The sequence below is a fragment of the Rhineura floridana genome, chromosome 4 (genome assembly GCF_030035675.1).
Source record: "Rhineura floridana isolate rRhiFlo1 chromosome 4, rRhiFlo1.hap2, whole genome shotgun sequence".
NCBI lineage: Eukaryota > Metazoa > Chordata > Lepidosauria > Squamata > Rhineuridae > Rhineura > Rhineura floridana.
Genome location: NC_084483.1, coordinates 85,526,492 through 85,546,328, shown reverse-complemented (window position 1 = coordinate 85,546,328; position 19,837 = coordinate 85,526,492). Strand labels below are relative to the sequence as shown.

Below are 19,837 nucleotides of genomic sequence, written 5' to 3'. Positions count from 1 at the left end.
AATCTTACCTGGAATTAAAGGGTTGTATCCAAAGAAGTCATCCTGGTCACACAAGGACTTCCATTTGTGCAATAAAATTTCCCCTCCCTCCCTCCCCACACCCTATAAATCTGTTCTGGGGCTCCTCCAATCCTCCAGAGCAGACTTGGAGGGGGCATGTAGGAAGAAAAGAGGGTTCCATTGGGCAAGCAGAAGTCCTTGCCCGAATGGGACAACTTAATTGGATACAACCCAAGATATTTAAAATCAGTGGGACTGGATTCTGAGTAAACTTGCTTATAAAGTGAATACATTTGTATATGACAAAGAAATAAAAGTTGCTTTGTTGTATTGCTTTTGCCAAATCCAAAGCATATGCAGAAATAAACCACTAAGCAAACATAATACATAAACATTTCTACACAGTAAGGCATGTTCTTTGTTTCACATTCTTGACTACAGTATACTCTAGTTACTCATATTTGCCCTGTTAGTCAAGGAGCTTCCCTGCAGGGAATCTCTAAATTTGATCATTCTTTTTGTTTATTGGTTCTTCAGGCTGCAGCTAGGCATCAGTGTTCCTACTTGGTTAACATCCATGTCAATTACTTTCTTCAAGTTGGGGGAGACCCTAAGTGGCTGAATGGTCTAGAGAATGCACCTCAAAAACTGCAGAATTTGGGTGAATTAAATAAAATTTTGGCGCACAGACCATGGCTCATTACCAAAGAGCATATTGAAGTAAGTATTTTGTTTTTTATTAATAAATAAATAATATTTATCTATGTATAAAGAATAAAGTAAATATCCTCCACTATTTTTTTTTCTGGTTTGAAATTCTCTAAAGGTCTGTAGTCTTTTAATCTATACCAGTGGTTCCCAACCTGGGAGCTGCAGTTATTTATTTATTTATTTAATTAATTACATTTCTAAACTGCCCTATAGCAACAAGCTCTCAGGGCGGTGTACAACAAATATCCCAAGGAATCCATGGTCTTGGAGAGGTGGGAGCTGATCAGCCACCTTTCTGGAGAATAATAAAATTTCTCTGTGGACCAGTGGGGTGGGGGAAGCCTTTGCCAGCTCAGTGCATTGAAGAAAAGCTCACAACTGTGGGCATGCAAACAAGGAGGGCCTAGCTTCCCTCATCCCAGCACCACTAGTGAACAAACCAACGGTGGTGCAACATCCTGCTGTGTAGTGCTGTGTTTCAAGGTGCCACTGAGTGGCTGGGAGATAAGACTCACTCTGGGCAGCACACTGATTTTGTGTGTTTCAGTGCAGTCTTTTCATTTGCTTGGTATGCCACCAGAAGTAGAGGTAAGAACTTGAAAGTGGTGGATGACGAAAAGTCTCCTTCTCATGCACTTGAGCTCAGCTGGTGGGGCTTGGTTGGTGGGAAAGAGAAAACAGAAGAGGAAGGGCACTTCAGACTCAGACTACTGTGCCTAGCATCTCAAAGGGAGAGTGGCTGTGCTGTGACATTGGGAGGCTCTCATTGGGACCATGCACTCCAAAGCAGCCTGTTGATGATGGCTCCTAACTCCCAGTGACAACTGCCTCCTCAATTAAAGGAGCCTAAAGTTACAACAATTAGCATTGTCTGTGAATTTTTTTGAGGTTAAAAAGGGGTCTTCATAGTTGCACAGACTGGGAATCACTGATCAATTCCCTTTTAAAATACTTGTTAGTATGTTTTGTCACAAAATGCTAAAACATTCAAATCCTCTTAACAGAAACACAAACTCTAAATGTTTGTGCTGAACAACATTCTTATTTGGAAACCAGGAGTTTTGTTTTTTCATTGAGCATGACATAGTGCTAGGTACTTCACAGACTTGATGTACAGGTCTCAAATGGACGGGCACCATTTCTTAAACTATTATTCATGCCGGTGATGTAGCTCCTGATGTTGAAGGGTAATTTAGGGACATTGTGGAGTCCACTTCCAAGCATTTATCTTTTTCGAACCCTGAGATTATTTATGTGGTCTTATATTTGTCAAAACAATTTGAAACTTGAATTCTGTTTTTTTACTAGCTCTAATTATACCAAGCTAGAAAAGACCATTCCTGCCTGGATTATAAAACCTGTACCTATTTGGATGCATTTTCATGACCGATTCCCTGGCATTTTATTGTATGAATTACTAAAGTGTCCTGTCTTCTAATACTTCTAAAGTGGGAAGAATCCTAACCATTAATTTCTCACAGCTACTGCTCATTTTTGTTTTAAAATTATCTAAACTACTTTGAACCTTGATAATAGGATGAACAATATAATGTATAAAGTTGCTAAATAAGACAGAGCTATAAAGAAGTCACCTAATTGAAAATCTGTTTGTAAGCAGGCCATTTAGTAGGACCCTTTTGAAATACTAGCAGGATTATATTTTACAAGGATACCATCCTGCTAGAAAAATCTGTCTTGTATTGTATGATCAACTTTGTGAGGTAAATAAGCAAGTTTTCTAAGAAAATGTATAAATCTTCTTTCCCCTGAAGCAACTTCTAAAGACTGAAGAACATAGTTGGTCGCTGGCAGAACTGATCCACGCTGTAGTTCTCCTTACACACTATCATTCACTTGCCTCCTTCACATTTGGCTGTGGAATCAACCCAGAAATTCACTGTGATGGTGGTCACACATTCAGGCCTCCTTCTGTCAGTGACTATTGCATCTGTGATATTAGAAATGGAAACCACAGGGTGTATGAAATGCAGGGCCCGGCTGGAAATACTACTGTAAGTATTTTGCATGTATTTAAAAGGTCGTATACAGAAGTATTTCCTCCATCTCCACTGGCAGTGAGGAATATGTGTATAGTTGAAAAACTTGGTTGGTTTTTTTTGTTAGTTGGAGCATACAAATCAGTGACTTTCCATAGTCTGATGTGGAGTAAGGTAAACATTTTGATGGGTGGGTGGTTGCTTATACAAAATTGATACTGTAGATCAATGGAGAGGATCTGCAGTGTAAGCTGCTAAAGGAAATTGCAAGTGTAGTATTTGAGTATGTGGAAGTTGAGATGCATATCTGAATTTAAACCCCATCTGCCTTTTGAACCTGGTAGCAGGACTGTGGTACGGATTTAGGTTATGCTGCTTTTTCCAAATATGGTCCCATAGCACTGTCTGGGACAGAATTTCTATATGCAGTAAGGCTTAAGAAATCAGTGGCGTGGTAAATAAATACTGCATAAGATTGTGGACAAATTACTATAGTTCATTGTGACTCTAATGTGGTCTAGAATGCTGGATTTCATCACAGGAGAGCAGCTCCATATTTCCTGAAGCACATATATTTACTAGTGGACTTTACCAGTATTTTCTGTAGCAAAAACACAATGAGGAAAGAACATAAGCATATCTGGGGAAACCCAATTGGACAATATACACACTTGCTATGGAAAATATCAGTGTCCATTCAGGAAATAACATTTGCCATATAAGGAGTGGAGCTAATCTGCATCTTCCAAAATTGAGGACAAATAATTCAAACACTCACTAATTTGATGGCTTAGCTGTAGCTGGTGACTTTTGCCTTTGTCGATAATGATGTGTCACAGAGGATTATTATAAGGTTCCTAAGGTGAGAACAGGCTTACCATGGAGCAGGTGCAGATTCCAGAGGGGACATAAATTAGGATTAGATTAAAAAAAATTGGCTTCATTTTAAAAAAAACTTGAACAACATGGGCAGGGGTTAGGAGCGCATTTAACTCTTCTTTTGATAATGAACATTTTGAAAGTCTGTAGTGCACTATCTTGAAGTATGACTTGAAGAAAGAGAAAAGCCTGTGAAAAATATAGGGCTGCTTGACTGATGCACCTTTGTATGGCGTCTGCTACTAGAAATACTTGCTTCACTTCAAGGCATATTTTAGCTTTGAGACTGCAGTTTTCATATCTCCAAACATTACTATGACGCAACTCCCAAGAAGGCATATACTATATGTGTGGTTTTGATGATGATCATATGTGAAAAGCAGTCCCAGTGAAGTCCTTAAAAAATTAAATTTAGCATCATCCACTTGAATCAGTGCATCATCCACTTTCTATCTGTCACCTAGTTTTCATACTCTTGGTTGATGTAGAAGACATTAAAAACAGAGAATTTTCATAATTAAAGCAAATGTTCTATTCCCTCCTTCCCCATCTGCTGAATAAATACATTTAATATTTTTCCTCCATAGAAGGCAACAGTTATTCTGTAACATTACTGATTTAACATCTCAGTTGTGAATGTGTGCATTTAATGGGCTTTTTGTTTCTTAATGGCATTTGAAGTATGTGCCACCATCTTTGAAATGTGCATTTCTTAGGAACTTAAGATCACATTCAGTTGGACAGCATTTTGCATAAGCTGCACTTTTTGGACTAACCTTAAGGGCTGCTCTGCATAGGATGCACTTCAGGCTTGCATGGATGATGGGTCACTGTAGGAAGGCATCCCTGCCCAGACATTGCTGTAGCTATCACATCAGCCAAAGCTAGTGAAATGGGAACCACCCACCCGCAAGACCTGTGTTGTCAGAATTCAGCTTACTGGCCCTCGCACAGACACCGCTGTGTCCAGGCATGAGTCCAGGGCTTGCATGGCCACACCTGCTCCAATTGTAAGAGAAATATAGCTGGGGTATGGATGCATACTGGCAACACCACGCTCCAAATCTCCTACTGCTTATTCCTAACAGCTTCAAACAGCATTTGGGACAAAATACAACTCTGCAACGTAACTGATGAGGTCAAGATTGCCAAGCAGCCGGCTCTGCACTCAGGAGCAGAACCTCTATAACACAGAGCTTCCCATTCCCAATCTGCCAAGCTGGTCCAGTAAGATACAATGGCTGATCGTCCTGGAAACTGCTCTTGATTAAGGTCATCCATCAGATGACGAAGCTCTAAAGTTTCCTGAGGGCAGTGGAGGGACAGGGGAGTCTTGTAAGAGAGGTGGGAGAAATGAAGGTATAGGTATGTCATGGCTTAAGAGTAGTGGGGAATATGTCTCACTTGTAGCATGCCTCTCCTGGAAATGCATTATTCGAATACACATGTGACTCATTTGTATCTCCTGTACCAAAAACAAGGGAAACTGAACGGCAAAAATATATTTTTTAAGTTCCAAAAAGCAAAGACATATAAAATTGAGCAAGTATAGCACTAGACCAGCATTATAGCCTTAATTCTGCAGTATGTTGTTAAGGCAAATAGAATATCCATGAAACTGAGGGTACCAACAGGCATAATAATGTGCAATAACGCAGGTATTCCTCCCTTTTAAAATCCATGGTGTGTGTGTGTGTATAAATATAAATATAAAAATCACTTTCAGGAATTACATTCTTTAAATTTGGTCTTCTTGATCATTTGGGGACCTTAAGCTTGATGTTCAATAATTTATGAAACTGCCTATAGAGTACAACTGCCTTGTTAGTACAGTTAAAGTAGCTGAGGCGGCAAATAGCTCCATTTTACATTCCCTTGGTTTTAATTAGGCTTTCCACCTTATCTTTACAGAGTTCTCTAACATTGAATATAATGCGGTAAAGCAGGGAGGCAAGAATAGAATCGGTTATATACCTGTGACAACATTGTCATTGTATACTGTCAGTACTGCATCCCAATGCATTGGAATGTTGTTGTTTTTCTTTAAGACTACAGAGCCTTTCTGTGAAGTAGAAGCACTTATGGAAAAAATGAAGCAACTACAGGAATGCAGAAATGAAGTTAAAGCCAGCCAAGAAGAAAAAGCCACTCGTTTTGAGAAGGAGAAGAGAGAAAGCATGTTGGTGTGTTGCTCAGGTCGGAACACAGATAAAATTAACTTATCTTAAAAAACAATCTTAACTTGTAATACAAGTCATAGCATTACCAACTGAATATGAAAGCTCTAAGTAGCTTTAAATTTTACCTATCAAATTAAATACTAAAATGCTTTCAACAATTCCAGATCACAGCAAGTTTCTACTGTCATAAATAAATAAATAATTAAATACTATATTTTAAAAACACACTAATTGCCTTCATAACTCAAAATCTAAGCCAATCAGTTCATCTGGGTAGTTGCACAAGACAAAAATGTACAAAGGCAGGATGGTGCATGACCAAGGGATGTGTGTTTCGGTATGCCCTAGCCAGTGCCTCTATTGCTTTATTAAATTGACCTTTCTCTACTGGCTGTCAACTAGGATTATCAGTGGAAGAAAACGCTTTCTGCTAGAGTAGTATCATTTTTATTTCATTTGTCTCAAGATGACTTACAATAAACAAAAAGACAAAACCAGCAGCAAGCAGATTTTCAGTCTGCTTGCGCATAACACTATTGCCATGAACTTTACCTTGGAGCAGTATGGACTTTGTTTCCATTGTTGCTTCTACCAGGACTACATCCGAGCGTATGTAGCTGCTCCCTGCTTGTTACTTCTATGAGTCTGGAGCTTTATGGCCTCCCAATAAGGAGTGAGTCTGGCAACCCCATTGCTATATTGGGATTATTGCCATACCAACACTGAGACTGCATTAAATATGAGGAACTGCTTGCCATTAACATGTACACATAATTAGGTGGAAGCATGCAGGCAAAGTAGTGCTTGAAATAAAAGACTTCTTCCCTTGGCTATGCTTAATGTTTTAATCCAGTCTGAAGTTCTGTTTATACCCTGCCTTCTACTCCCACAAAAACTAGAAGCAGGGTGTTACTACTAATTGTTGATACTGTTTTCTGTAGATTATGCAGCAATTGTTTTAGATTCCTAGGTCATTTTAAGCTTAGAAAGCTTAACATTACTATGTTAATGCAGTGTCATGTCAAGAGCAGATGGATCCAATTCAGTTTTCCTCAGGTAGCATGCCATCAGATGGGTAGTAGTGCCGCTTGGTGTCTAAAGGCAGGAATGTACAGGAGTCAAGACTTCAGCTGCTTCTTCTGGTCTGCCCCTCAATCCATTCCTGCCTTTTGTCCTTTTAACTTTAGCTCTGTCAACTTCCTGTGAGTCTGTTCTGTGTTCATTGTCAAATTTCTCCATTTGTGGTTTTGTTTGTCTTGACTTGGTCCTGTATTTTAAAAAACAAACGTTCTTTGTGTCTGTCTGTTGGCCAGCTTCCCTCTCTCAAGGCTTGCCACTGTGGCCACCTGCTCCATGTCTTCCTTGGACTTTCCTCAGGAAGATGCTTGACCTTCCTCACCAGGCCCCGCAGTTTGCTGCTGGTCTTCAAAGTTTGTATCTGCAGCTCTGCTCCTGAGCTCTCTCCCGTCACTGCCTGTCCCTCGGAGCTTGCTACTGTGGCTCCTCCTGCGGTCTCTACCCTCACCACCCATCCCTCGGAGCCTGCTACTGCGGCTCCTTGCTGGGCCACCCTGCCGCCGCATGTATCTTGTCACGCCACTCAGATCCTGCTTTCTCTCTTGGCTATCCTCCTTGGAGCCTGCTGCTGTGGCTTTCTCCTTGCTACTGCTGCATGTCCCCTGCTGTGCAGCACAACTTTGCTCCTTGGCTTCCTTACTGCTTACACAGGACTACAGTTCTTCTCCAACAGCAGCCGCCATTCATTCCATGCAGTGCGACTCCTTTCCCTGCTCCTCCTCCTGGCTGCCCTTCCTTGGTGCTTGCAGCTATGATAGCGGCTTCTCCTTCAGTAGCTGGGGATGTGCAGGAGCCTTTCATTCGCCATTTTGAAACCTGGGTTTTCCCGCCTTTTTCCTTCGTCAGCCATTTTTCCTTGTGATCCCCTCCCCCCCCGCTCTTTTTCTCTATTGGTTTTTAATCTGTACCTTGCCTTTGTTTCTCCCTCCTTCCCTTTTTCTCGCCCCGGACAAAGGGAGAGGTTAAGAAAAGGAGGAATTAAATAGAGAGGAAGGAATTGATAAGAGGAGAAAAGGAGTGAAAAAAATGGAACAAGAATTTTTTTTGTCTGCATTCTGAGGTCTAATTGCACCCCTCTACTGTGTGCGTGTTATTTCTGGCCTCCGTTAATCCACCATACCTCTCTACCGGGGTGTGTGTTGATTGATTCTCCACCACACCCCTCAGCCCATGTGTGTGTTGACTGGACTTAAACTTCCTAACTCCTGGCACTGCTCCCCTCTTCTGTGTGTGTGTTGCCATGGCTGAGCCATCTTCTGCTGTATCTGTAAAGGTCACTACTGAGGTACATTTCTGTGATATATAGCAGCAAGCACCTGCACAACTGCTAGTGACAAGGCCTATGTCTGAAGCCAAGTTGCTTAAACACAAAGCTTCCAAGCATGCTCATTCCACGAAGCACACTCATTCCAAATGCACCAAGAAATCCCTCCTCTCTGCTAAACAGAAAGCTTCCAGAAAAGCCTGTAATGTCATTGTCCCTATTCCCTATGGTGACTCCTCGGAGAGAGCAGAGAGAACTGCAAATTCATGGACAACAATGGCCAGAGGCTCTTTTTCACCAGCTGACTCTTCTGATGGGGAATTTGAAGGGTTTCCAGACCAGCCTTCTCTGTCATCTGGGAGGGTTTCTGTGGTACCTCCTCACCTAGGAGACTCCTCCCAGCAGTCCTCTGTCCCTGCTTCTGCACCCTCTATGCAGGTCCCAGCATTATCGTCCACCATGTCTGAGCAGTAGATTCACAACTACTCCATAGAATTTTGGAAACTTCCTCCTCACAGATTCCTTCCCTCACCCTGTCCACCTCTCCAGAGATGTGGGCAGTGATGAAGGAAGCCATAGCCCACCTGCTATCCATAGGAGTGATAGTGAATCCCAATGACTTTTGTTCAGGTGTTTACTCCATTTTGTTTGCAGTGCCCAAAAAAGACCACTCATGGATGGCAATTTTAGACCTCAAGTTCCTTAATACCTTTGTCAGGTACCAGTGTTTCAAGTCTCTCGCGTCAATTCTGGAGGCCCTCCAGGAAGGGGACTTTCTGCCTTCTATCTATCTGAAGGAGGCTTACTTTCATGTGCTGATATTGCCAGCCCATTGACAATTCCTGAGGTTTGCTTATGGCCAGGCCCACTACCAGTACCAGGCCCACTACCAGTACCAGGCCCTACCATTCAGTCTCTCTTCAGCTCCGAGGGTATTCATGAAGCTTCTGGTAACCCTGGTAGCGTATCTATGGCTCCAGGGGATTCACATCTATTCCTCCTTGGACACAAAGTCACAGGCAGCCTTTCATGTATGTCTTACTCTCGCAGCCTTGAAGGACCACAGCTTTCTGGCCACTCTGGAAAAGAGCCAGTTGACTCCAGCCAAATATCTGCAGCATTTTGGAGCCATATTGGACATGGCTCATGCAATGGTCTTTCTGTCCCTGAAGAGGATAACGGGTATCATCCAGACAGCTCGCCATCTGAAGTTCCTTGCCAGAGCTCTGGGACTCTTCATTTCCTCCATTCACATCATCCCTGGGCTTGCCATCTTGCATGGCCACTCCAGTGGACTCTTCTGCCCTTTCAGCTGGATATTGCCAAGTCCAGGCACAAAAGGGTGTGGCTCCCCCCATTCCTGCAGGCCTCATTTTGCTGGTGGACAGTGCTTGAGTAGCTACAGAGGGGTACTCCCAAGAACACAACAGGACCTTGATCATGACCAATGCCAATCTACTGGGGTGGGAGGCCCATTGCAATTTCCTATTTGTTCAAGGGGCTTGGACAGCAGCTGAACAAGTTCTGAGCATAAACTAGTTGGAACTGCACATGGTGCGTCTGGCTGTCCTTCACTTTCACCAGCAGTTCCATCTGACCAATGTTCTCATCCAGACTGACAACATCCATGTGAAGGCGCATTTGAACCATCAAGGGGGCACACAATCAAGGGCCCTTCAAGTGGAATCAACCCTCATTTTCAGTTGGGCCAAACGTCATTTCCACTCCCTGACGGTGGAGCACCTCAGCAGTGAATTGAACATCTCAGCAGACTGGCTCAGCAGGCAGCAAGTTCCAGCTTGGAAATGGAAACTGCACCCTGAGGTGTTTCATCAGCTACATTACCGGTTTGGTCCTTTTACAGTAGACCTCTTCACCTCGTCTCAGAATGCACAACTCCCATGGTTCTTCACAAGATATTATCAAGTGGGCACTGAGGCAGTCAACGCGCTGTCAACACCATGGCCAAGAGGGCTCCTGTACGCCTTCCCTCCAATTCCTCTAGTGGGACCGACCATCCAGAAGCACCATCAGGAACACAACCAGGTGATTCTTCTGGTACCCTACTGGCCTCACAGGCTATGGTTTTCAGATCTACTAGCTCTCTCAGTTCAGGAACGATGGCATCTAACATCGTGGACAGATCTTCTGTCTTAGGGTCCAGTCTGTCATCCAGATCCTGCCTGGCCGAGTCTGACAGCCTGGGTGTTGAGTGGCACCACCTGAGATGTTCTGGGCTCTCTAAGGTCATTATTGCTACCATTCTGGCTTCCACACAGCTTTCCACTGTTCATATCTATCAAACCACGTGGTTGGCCTTTGCCAAATGGCGCTTTAAAAAGCAGGTTCGTCTGTCCAGTGCTACGGTTAACCACCTATTCAGTTTCCTCCATGTGGGTCTTTTGATGTGCAGGTAGGCTTCAGAAATTTCTTCCATCTTGTTGGCGTGACCAGATCAAGCTTCCCTTGCTTTGCGTCTTTTGGTCAAGCAGCTCTTCCAAGGGGCATCCCTTCTCTCACCACCGGTAGCTCATCGTTTTCCCTCCTGGAGTCTTCACAAGGTCCTGCAGGCCCTGCAGCGTCCTTCCTTGAGCACCTTCGGTCTGGTCCATTACACCTGCTTTCGTTCAAAGTCCTTTTCCTCATGGCAATCATCTCAGGTCGCAGAGTCTCAGGTCTGGGAGCCTTGTTCACTGCCCGCCACCTCTGTGTTTTCCACAAGAACTCTGTGATATTACATACCGGTCCTGCATTTCGTCCCAAGGTGTCTTCTCCCCTCCATTGCAGTCAGGACATTGTATTACCCTCCTCCTGCCCTCACCCAGTCCACCATCTGGAGAAAGTCTGGCACTTTCTGGAAGTTCGTTGAGCCTTCAAAGTCTACTTGGCCAGGACTAGGGACATTCTTCTGATGGGATCTCGATTTGTTTCGTTTCACGTGAGGACCCTGGGATGGAAGGTCACCAGTTCAACTCGTATCATGCTGGCTACAGGCCTATATCACCCTCACCTATGAATCTCTTTGAATTTTGGTGCCTCAAAACATCATGGCCCACTCTACTAGGTCAGTGGCCACCATGGCTGTCTTCACAACCAATGCTCCTGTTGTTGATATCTGTAGGGCTGCCATTTGGCTTTCACCCAATTCCTTTATCAGATACTATAAGGTAGATTGTTATGCCTCAGCAGATGCCTCTTTTGTTAGGCATGTCCTACAACAAGTACTGTCCTCTTCTTAGACAATCTGGGCCCTCCCTACTGGTACTGCTTAGGTACATGCCATCAGGACCCTCCCTGTTGAGGGGGGCTGCCTAATCTGGTTCTGGAGGTAACTTTTTCAGTTGTTTAGTTTTCCATTTCCTTCAGCATAATCTGTTTCGATTTAAATTGACCATTTATCAGGTTACTGCTCTTTCCTGTTAAGGTTGTTCATCTTCTGTTTTGGGAGTCAAGATGTGTGTTTAAGTCTGTTGCTGCTCCTTGTATTCTCTTTTCACCTGAGAGGTGAATGGATCCAATGTACAGTTTGTCTGGAATGGACTGGGGTGAAGACCAGAAGGAGCAGCTGAAGTTTTGCCTCCTATACATTTCTTCCTTTGGACACCAGGCAGCACTACTGCCCACCTGATGGCATGATACCTGGGAAAACCACCTTTCAGGTGAGACCAACAGTCTGTTTCACTATGCAAGGACGTATCCACTGTAATGCCACTGTAGCAATGGGCACCCTGTGAAAACTTTGTTGAAATCCTGAAAATACCAGCTTTTCGCTTAAAGTGGCAATGTGTTTCAAGCCCATCTGATTGTGATGAGCTTGAAATTTACAGCATGAAATGCTTGAGACCAAAAACCAGGAGACTTGTTACTAATCCCTGATCCTGTAGTTTTTTCCTGCTTGCCAAGTCAGATTTCCTTCTCAAGGGCCATTTTCCTCACATTTGCATAAGAAATGTAACTCATCCACACTTCTATACTTTGCATCTGATGTGTAGAGAAATTATATGCTCACTACTTGCACTAATATGTAGATGAGTTATAGCCCAGAGTTTCATATAGCTGGGGTAGGGGATCTGTGACCTCCCAGATGATGTTGGCTACAACTCCCATCAACCCTGACTATTGGCCACACTGAGTGGGGCTGATGAGAGTGCAGTCTTAACACCTGGAGGACTACGTGTTCCCCACTCCTGTCATATAGGATCAACATGGATTTCTGTCCTGAGTTGTCACCCTGTCCTAGTCAAAAGCAAAGATTATACAGGACTGAAATGCTGAAGGGGCATTCCAGTGTTTTATTTTTTAAAAAGCTCTGTCTCATGAACTATCCATTTAAAATTTATCTTTCTTTAGTCTGGAAAAGATGTTATACAGATAGTATTAAAATGTTGCAATTTGCTTCTGGGCTTTCTGAGTTTGTGAAACTAGCTGATGCTTTCTTACATTTTTAACAGAAGATGAAGAATCGACACCAACAAGAGATGTGTCTCGTCACTTTGAAGATACTAGCTATGGTTATAAAGATTTCTCCAGACATGGAATGCATGTACCTACATTCCATGTTCAGGTAGGACCTAGATTGCAAGCAGTAAGACTTGGGAGAATGCACAACATAATTAGAATTTGATTTATAAATTTCACCAGGCCCATCAGGAGTACTTTACTATTTTTTTAAGATTATAAGACAGTATTTCCTTAAGCCATTTCTATCCAAATGTGTGTATGACCATCCCATCTTTATTGGGAACTTGCACTCATGTACTGAATTTGCTTTTAAGGATTATTCTTGGGAAGACCATGGCTATTCATTGGTAAATCGTCTCTACCCAGATGTGGGGCAGCTGATAGATGAGAAGTTTCAGATTGCCTACAACCTGACTTACAACACAATGGCCATGCATAAAGATGTGGATACCTCAATGCTTAGACGGGCAATTTGGAATTATATCCATTGTATGTTTGGAATAAGGTTGGTCCTGTTATAGTCTCTGTATAAGAGCAGTGTTTGGGTAATGCTATATACCTGTTAATTTTGGTAAATATTTTTGCTATTGAGGTCAGAATACATATGCTTGTAATTAATACAGGTTATTAGACTAAAACTATGCTAAGAACCCACATTAAAACTTGTGTTGTCCCAAGCTGCAGCAGACATAAATACACATGAATCGGATAGGCAAGAGGAAAAAGTCGTGGTTGTTAGTAACTGCTTATCAGGTTTATATTTACTCAACAATGGACAACCAATAACTTTATGGCCCAGTAAAGTAATTTGCCTTCATTTAAAAAAATAAAATGCAAGCATGGAGCAGGTTCATGGCTTGAAGAAACCACTAAGGAATTGAAATTTAGTCGGGGAAAAGGTTAACAGAGAGCTGCAAGACAGAAAAAGGCAGAAGAAACCTATAGGACTCTAAAAGTACAGTGGAACAGTGCTGCTTGGCACAGAGGAAGTAATCTTCCAGAGCTATGGGAAGTAGGAAAAAGCACTGAGGAAGGGAAGCTGTAGTAAGTTCAGCTAGAGAGACAAAACTATTCAGAAGGCTGCTGCCATTGGGCTATGGCTGGAGCTGTAGGGGAACTGGTTATAACGCCTGTCCCTGTAAGGTAGCTGGTACAATTAATCATACTGTAATGATGAAAATGCTTGCTTTGGGAGGAATAAATGTTTGTCCCCTTGATTCCTAACAGATATGATGACTATGACTATGGTGAAATTAACCAGCTACTGGACCGCAGCTTTAAAATTTATATCAAAACTGTGGTGTGCACTCCTGAGAAGACCACAAATAGAATGTATGATAGCTTTTGGAGACAGTTCAAACACTCTGAGAAGGTATATTCTCCAAGCATGTGTTGTGACCTTGCTAGATTGATCAGTAAAGCGGCTTGACAATTACAGATAGTGAATCCCTAACACATTCATTTTGTTTAAACCTGCAGCTCCCATAATGCGAAGTAATTTCCCATTTCTTACACATTTGTATGCGAAAGATTTGTATGTACACTTTCTCTAACAAGCAGTGTTTGTATTTTTACATTATTACTCAGTATGACGGAATGAGGATTATAATATTAGTTAGTTTAGATCATTGTAGGAAGTTTAATTGAATACCTTATTAAGGTATGTCTCTGCCTAATTTATACAGTTTGCTCTTGGATCCAGTAACAGGCCATGCACACTGCCTTCATGTTAGGTTAACAGAACTGGTCACAGTGAGCATGTATCGGACAGTATTTTCCACTTGCTGTTCATCTGTTTCTGTACACAGGATTTTAATGGTTTCATATTTTTTCTGTTGACATATTTTAATGGAAATCTTTAGCTCTATCATGCTTAAAAGTAGCTGGATCACTGTAATGACATTTTCAAGCAATAACTACCGCTGTCAGATGGGAGAACATGCAGTCTTTATAGAGGCAGAGCCAGTAGCCACCATACAATTGCTGCTGGGCTCACAGCCTAATAAGGCCTTAAATGAGCTGGGTCAAAGCTGACCAGTTAAATCACATTGATTCTGTATGCTTTAGAGAAATACTATGAACAGAAATATATTTCAAACTCTGTTTTTCTTTTTTTTAAAGGTTCATGTCAATTTGCTTCTCATAGAAGCGCGGATGCAGGCTGAACTGCTTTATGCTCTGAGAGCCATTACTCGCTACATGACCTGAAATTTTTGGCTGGCTGGCTGGCTATGTTGGAAGGTGCAGCAGATGCTGCCTACTAGGGGATACTACCAATCTTCAGAACCAGAGGTGGCTAAAAGCTATAAGATCCATTGTGCCATAATTTCCTTTTAGTTTCAGCTCCTTCCTTGCTGGAATATCACTGCTGCTGTTGGGCATGGTGGACAGAATTGATCACTACAGCTTGCTCTTAATAGCACAGGAAGCCATGAGTTGTGGCAGCCAAGTAGTTAATTGCGCAAATCTTGTATTGTTGCAAGTAGATAACAAAATCTGGAGCACAAAGAATTTAAAAGGACTTCTGCTTTTGATACAAGAATGATTGATTTTTTTTAAAGAAGTCCTGATGCTGCTGTACTTGCTGATGAAGAGACTGGCAATTCCAATTAAACTACAAATGAAAGCAAGCAATGCTATCTGAGCCTACATTTCTTACGGTTTTAGAGCAAGTCCTTGCTAATAATTTGAAATTGAACTGTACTTCACACTAACAGTTTTGATTGCAACAGGAGCTTCTAGCTGTTGTATTTAAAAATATGCTACTGGCCTGGACTTGTTCACAGTGGTGTGGTTAAATCAACAGAGTGAGGAGGGGTGAGAATTTTCAGAGCTGCTTAAGACTGCAACTATGTGAAATGCTAAATGCTTGGAAACAAGGATGAACATTTTTCTACTTCTCTGTTTTTCCTAGGAGGTATCTAAGGTGTGGGAAGGTTAATTCAGACTATCAGGCAGCTTCTCAATACATTGCTTACCCATAGCTATGGTCCATCACTTAGTGTAAGGAAAATCTGTCAGTATTACTGAATTGTTTAAATAAAACAATTTTTGTTCTATTCTTATTTCAGTCTTTTTATTTGAACTAGCATCGACCATTACAGAACACAGCAGCAAGTGTGATGTCTTGTTCTACAATGCTGTCTATTTGTGTTTGAGGTAAAAGAACAAAAAGCTAAACTGCAACAGTTTAACAGGAAGCATCTGCTATTTCCTCTAGTCAAAAATACAAGGTTTATGCTGATCCAAAAATCATAGGGGAAATGTGCAGTTCTTAAGTTGGCTAAAATATCTCTTCTACTAATTGCTGTATCAAGCAAATGAAGTCTAGTAACTTTCATATTGGATCTTGTTTATCTGCTAGCAGCGAAGCTAATAATATCAACATACAAAGATATTATCAATTTTTCAGGATACTATGAGCTGATTCTTGCCTCATATTGGTGATACTGCACCATTACAGGCTCAGTTTCGTTTTGTTTTTAAGATGCAATGCTTTCATGCAAAAGTGTCAGGGAGAAGGTCCATGATGACCTGAATCATAATCTAGAAGCTAACTTTAAAGGTTCTTACATAGGTAAGGAGATAGTGAATTAGTTTTACATTAAGGGGGGAAAAGGGAAATTACAGAAGTGTAATGTATTAGAGATTTTCCCACAACTATTTTCTCAAAGCAGCCTTTCCCAATCTTTGGGTCCCCAAATGCTGCTGGACTAGTTTCCATGATTCCTGGCCATTGGCCATGCTGGCTGGGGCTGATGGGAGTTGTAGTCCAGCAACATCTGGGGTCCCAAAAGTTTGGAAAGGCTGCTAGCATGTCATAGACTTCCTAGATCAGAAAGCAATTGTCATTTTCTCTGTTGTGGACATAGGTACTATGGGAAGTGAACCTTAGTTGGGTAAGAATGAGATGACTTCAGAAACAGGATGTATTAAAGAAGGCATTTAATAAATCCTACCATGCTTTAACTTCAGTTATCTAAAGCACTTTTTGTATGACAATTCAGGAGAGGGTTGTAGAAGGTGCATATTGGTGACCATGTGGTCCATTCACCTGCCTAATTTTAACTACACAAAAAACTCTTAATGCTGACTGAGTACCTCCCTAAACATCAATTAAAGTTACTCTATAACTTACCTAAGAAATATATTCATCAGTGAAGTGATTATTATTAAACTTTTTCCTTTTCGCCTAAACCAGGGTGGGGAATCTGAGCTTCCAGATATTGTTGGACTCAACTCCCATTGTCTCTGACTATTGGTCATTCTGTCATAGGGCTGGAGTCCAACATCTGAAGGTTCCTCATCATAAGAACATAAGAACATAAGAAGAGCCTGCTGGATCAGGCCAGTGGCCCATCTAGTCCAGCATCCTGTTCTCACAGTGGCCAACCAGGTGCCTGGGGTAAGCCCGCAAGCAGGACCTGAGTGCAAGAACACTCTCCCCTCCTGAGGCTTCCGGCAACTGGTTTTCAGAAGCATGCTGCCTCTGACTAGGGTGGCAGAGCACAGCCATCATGGCTAGTAGCCATTGATAGCCCTGTCCTCCATGAATTTGTCTAATCTTCTTTTAAAGCCGTCCAAGCTGGTGGCCATTACTGCATCTTGTGGGAGCAAATTCCATAGTTTAACTATGCGCTGAGTAAAGAAGTACTTCCTTTTGTCTGTCCTGAATCTTCCAACATTCAGCTTCTTTGAATGTCCACGAGTTCTAGTATTATGAGAGAGGGAGAAGAACTTTTCTCTATCCACTTTCTCAATGCCATGCATAATTTTATACACTTCTATCATGTCTCCTCTGACCCGCCTTTTCTCTAAACTAAGAAGCCCCAAATGCTGCAACCTTTCCTCGTAAGGGAGTCGCTCCATCCCCTTGATCATTCTGGTTGCCCTCTTCTGAACCTTTTCCAACTCTATAATATCCTTTTTGAGATGAGGCGACCAGAACTGTACACAGTATTCCAAATGCGGCCGCACCATAGATTTATACAATGGCATTATGATATTGGCTGTTTTATTTTCAATACCTTTCCTAATTATCGCTAGCATGGAATTTGCCTTTTTCACAGCTGCCGCACACTGGGTCGACATTTTCATCGTGCTGTCCACTACAACCCCGAGGTCTCTCTCCTGGTTGGTCACCGCCAGTTCAGACCCCATGAGCGTATATGTGAAATTAAGATTTTTTGCTCCAATATGCATAATTTTACACTTGTTTATATTGAATTGCATTTGCCATTTTTCTGCCCATTCACTCAGTTTGGAGAGGTCTTTTTGGAGCTCTTCGCAATCCCTTTTTGTTTTAACAACCCTGAACAATTTAGTGGCATCAGCAAACTTGGCCACTTCACTGCTCACTCCTAATTCTAGGTCATTAATGAACAAGTTGAAAAGTACAGGTCCCAATACCGATCCTTGAGGGACTCCACTTTCTACAGCCCTCCATTGGGAGAACTGTCCGTTTATTCCTACTCTCTGCTTTCTGCTTCTTAACCAATTTCTTATCCACAAGAGGACCTCTCCTCTTATTCCATGACTGCTAAGCTTCCTCAGAAGTCTTTGGTGAGGTACCTTGTCAAACGCTTTTTGAAAGTCTAAGTACACTATGTCCAATGGATCACCTCTATCTATATGCTTGTTGACACTCTCAAAGAATTCTAATAGGTTACTGAGACAGGACTTTCCCTTGCAGAAGCCATGCTGGCTCTGCTTCAGCAAGGCTTGTTCTTCTATGTGCTTAGTTAATCTAGCTTTAATAATACTTTCTACCAGTTTTCCAGAGACAGAAGTTAAGCTAACTGGCCTGTAATTTCCGGGATCCCCCCTGGATCCCTTTTTGAAGATTGGCGTTACATTTGCCACTTTCCAGTCCTCAGGCACGGAGGAGGACCCAAGGGACAAGTTACATATTTTAGTTAGCAGATCAGCAATTTCACATTTGAGTTCTTTGAGAACTCTCGGGTGGATGCCATCCGGGCCCGGTGATTTGTCAGTTTTTATATTGTCCATTAAGCTTAGAACTTCCTCTCTCGTTACCACTATTTGTCTCAGTTCCTCAGAATCCCTTCCTGCAAATGTTAGTTCAGGTTCAGGGATCTGCCCTATATCTTCCACTGTGAAGACAGATGCAAATAATTCATTTAGCTTCTCTGCAATCTCCTTATCGTTCTTTAGTACACCTTTGACTCCCTTATCATCCAAGGGTCCAATTGTCTCCCTAGATGGTCTCCTGCTTTGAATGTATTTATAGAATTTTTTGTTGTTGGTTTTTATGTTCTTAGCAATGTGCTCCTCAAATTCTTTTTTAGCATCCCTTATTGTCTTCTTGCATTTCTTTTGCCAGAGTTTGTGTTCTTTTTTATTTTCTTCATTCGGACAAGACTTCCATTTTTTGAAGGAAGACTTTTTGCCTCTAAGAGCTTCCTTGACTTTGCTCGTTAACCATGCTGGCATCTTCTTGGCCCTGGCGGTACCTTTTCTGATCTGCGGTATGCACTCCAGTTGAGCTTCTAATATAGTGTTTTTAAACAACTTCCAAGCATTTTCGAGTGATGTGACCCTCTGGACTTTGTTTTTCAGCTTTCTTTTTACCAATCCCCTCATTTTTGTGAAGTTTCCTCTTTTGAAGTCAAATGTGACCGTGTTGGATTTTCTTGGCAATTGGCCATTTACATGTATGTTTAATTTAATAGCACTGTGGTCACTGCTCCCAATCGGTTCAACAACACTTACATCTCGCACCAGGTCCCGGTCCCCACTGAGGATTAAGTCCAGGGTTGCCGTCCCTCTGGTCGGTTCCATGACCAACTGGTCTAGGGAATAGTCATTTAGAATATCTAGAAACTTTGCTTCTTTGTCATGACTGGAACACATATGCAGCCAGTCTATGTCCGGGTAGTTGAAGTCACCCATTACTACCACATTTCCTAGTTTGGATGCTTCCTCAATTTCATATCTCATCTCCAGGTCTCCCTGAGCATTTTGATCAGGGGGACGATAGATGGTTCCCAGTATTAAGTCCCTCCTGGGGCACGGTATCACCACCCACAACGATTCTGTGGAGGAGTCTGCCTCTTTTGGGGTTTCCAGCTTGCTGGATTCAATGCCTTCTTTCACGTATAGAGCGACTCCGCCACCAATACGTCCTTCCCTGTCCTTCCGATATAGTTTGTATCCAGGGATAACCGTATCCCACTGGTTTTCTCCATTCCACCAGGTCTCCGTTATGCTCACTATATCAATGCTCTCCGGAGGACTTCCGGGAAGGG

General features: G+C 42.3%; 2 protein-coding genes across 9 annotated transcripts in view; one reads left to right on the top strand and one right to left on the bottom strand.

Moving 5' to 3' along the window:
* The window catches only part of SESN1 (sestrin 1), a 67,919-nt gene extending 52,293 nt beyond the window's left edge, over window positions 1–15,626 (top strand). For 6 of the 7 annotated variants that reach the window (XM_061623561.1, XM_061623565.1, XM_061623563.1 and 3 more), the window contains exons 4-10: window positions 538–720; window positions 2,484–2,723; window positions 5,636–5,783; window positions 12,560–12,672; window positions 12,884–13,074; window positions 13,797–13,941; window positions 14,691–15,626. In XM_061623561.1, the coding sequence (XP_061479545.1) occupies window positions 538–720; window positions 2,484–2,723; window positions 5,636–5,783; window positions 12,560–12,672; window positions 12,884–13,074; window positions 13,797–13,941; window positions 14,691–14,777 (1,107 nt within the window). In that variant the 3' untranslated portion in view covers window positions 14,778–15,626. The remainder of the gene's footprint in view (window positions 1–537; window positions 721–2,483; window positions 2,724–5,635; window positions 5,784–12,559; window positions 12,673–12,883; window positions 13,075–13,796; window positions 13,942–14,690) is intronic. The other variant, XM_061623562.1, reaches the window with a different exon arrangement.
* ARMC2 (armadillo repeat containing 2) overlaps window positions 1–19,837 on the bottom strand; it is a 98,306-nt gene that overhangs the window by 11,072 nt on the left and 67,397 nt on the right. The gene's annotated exons all lie outside the window — the stretch shown is intronic.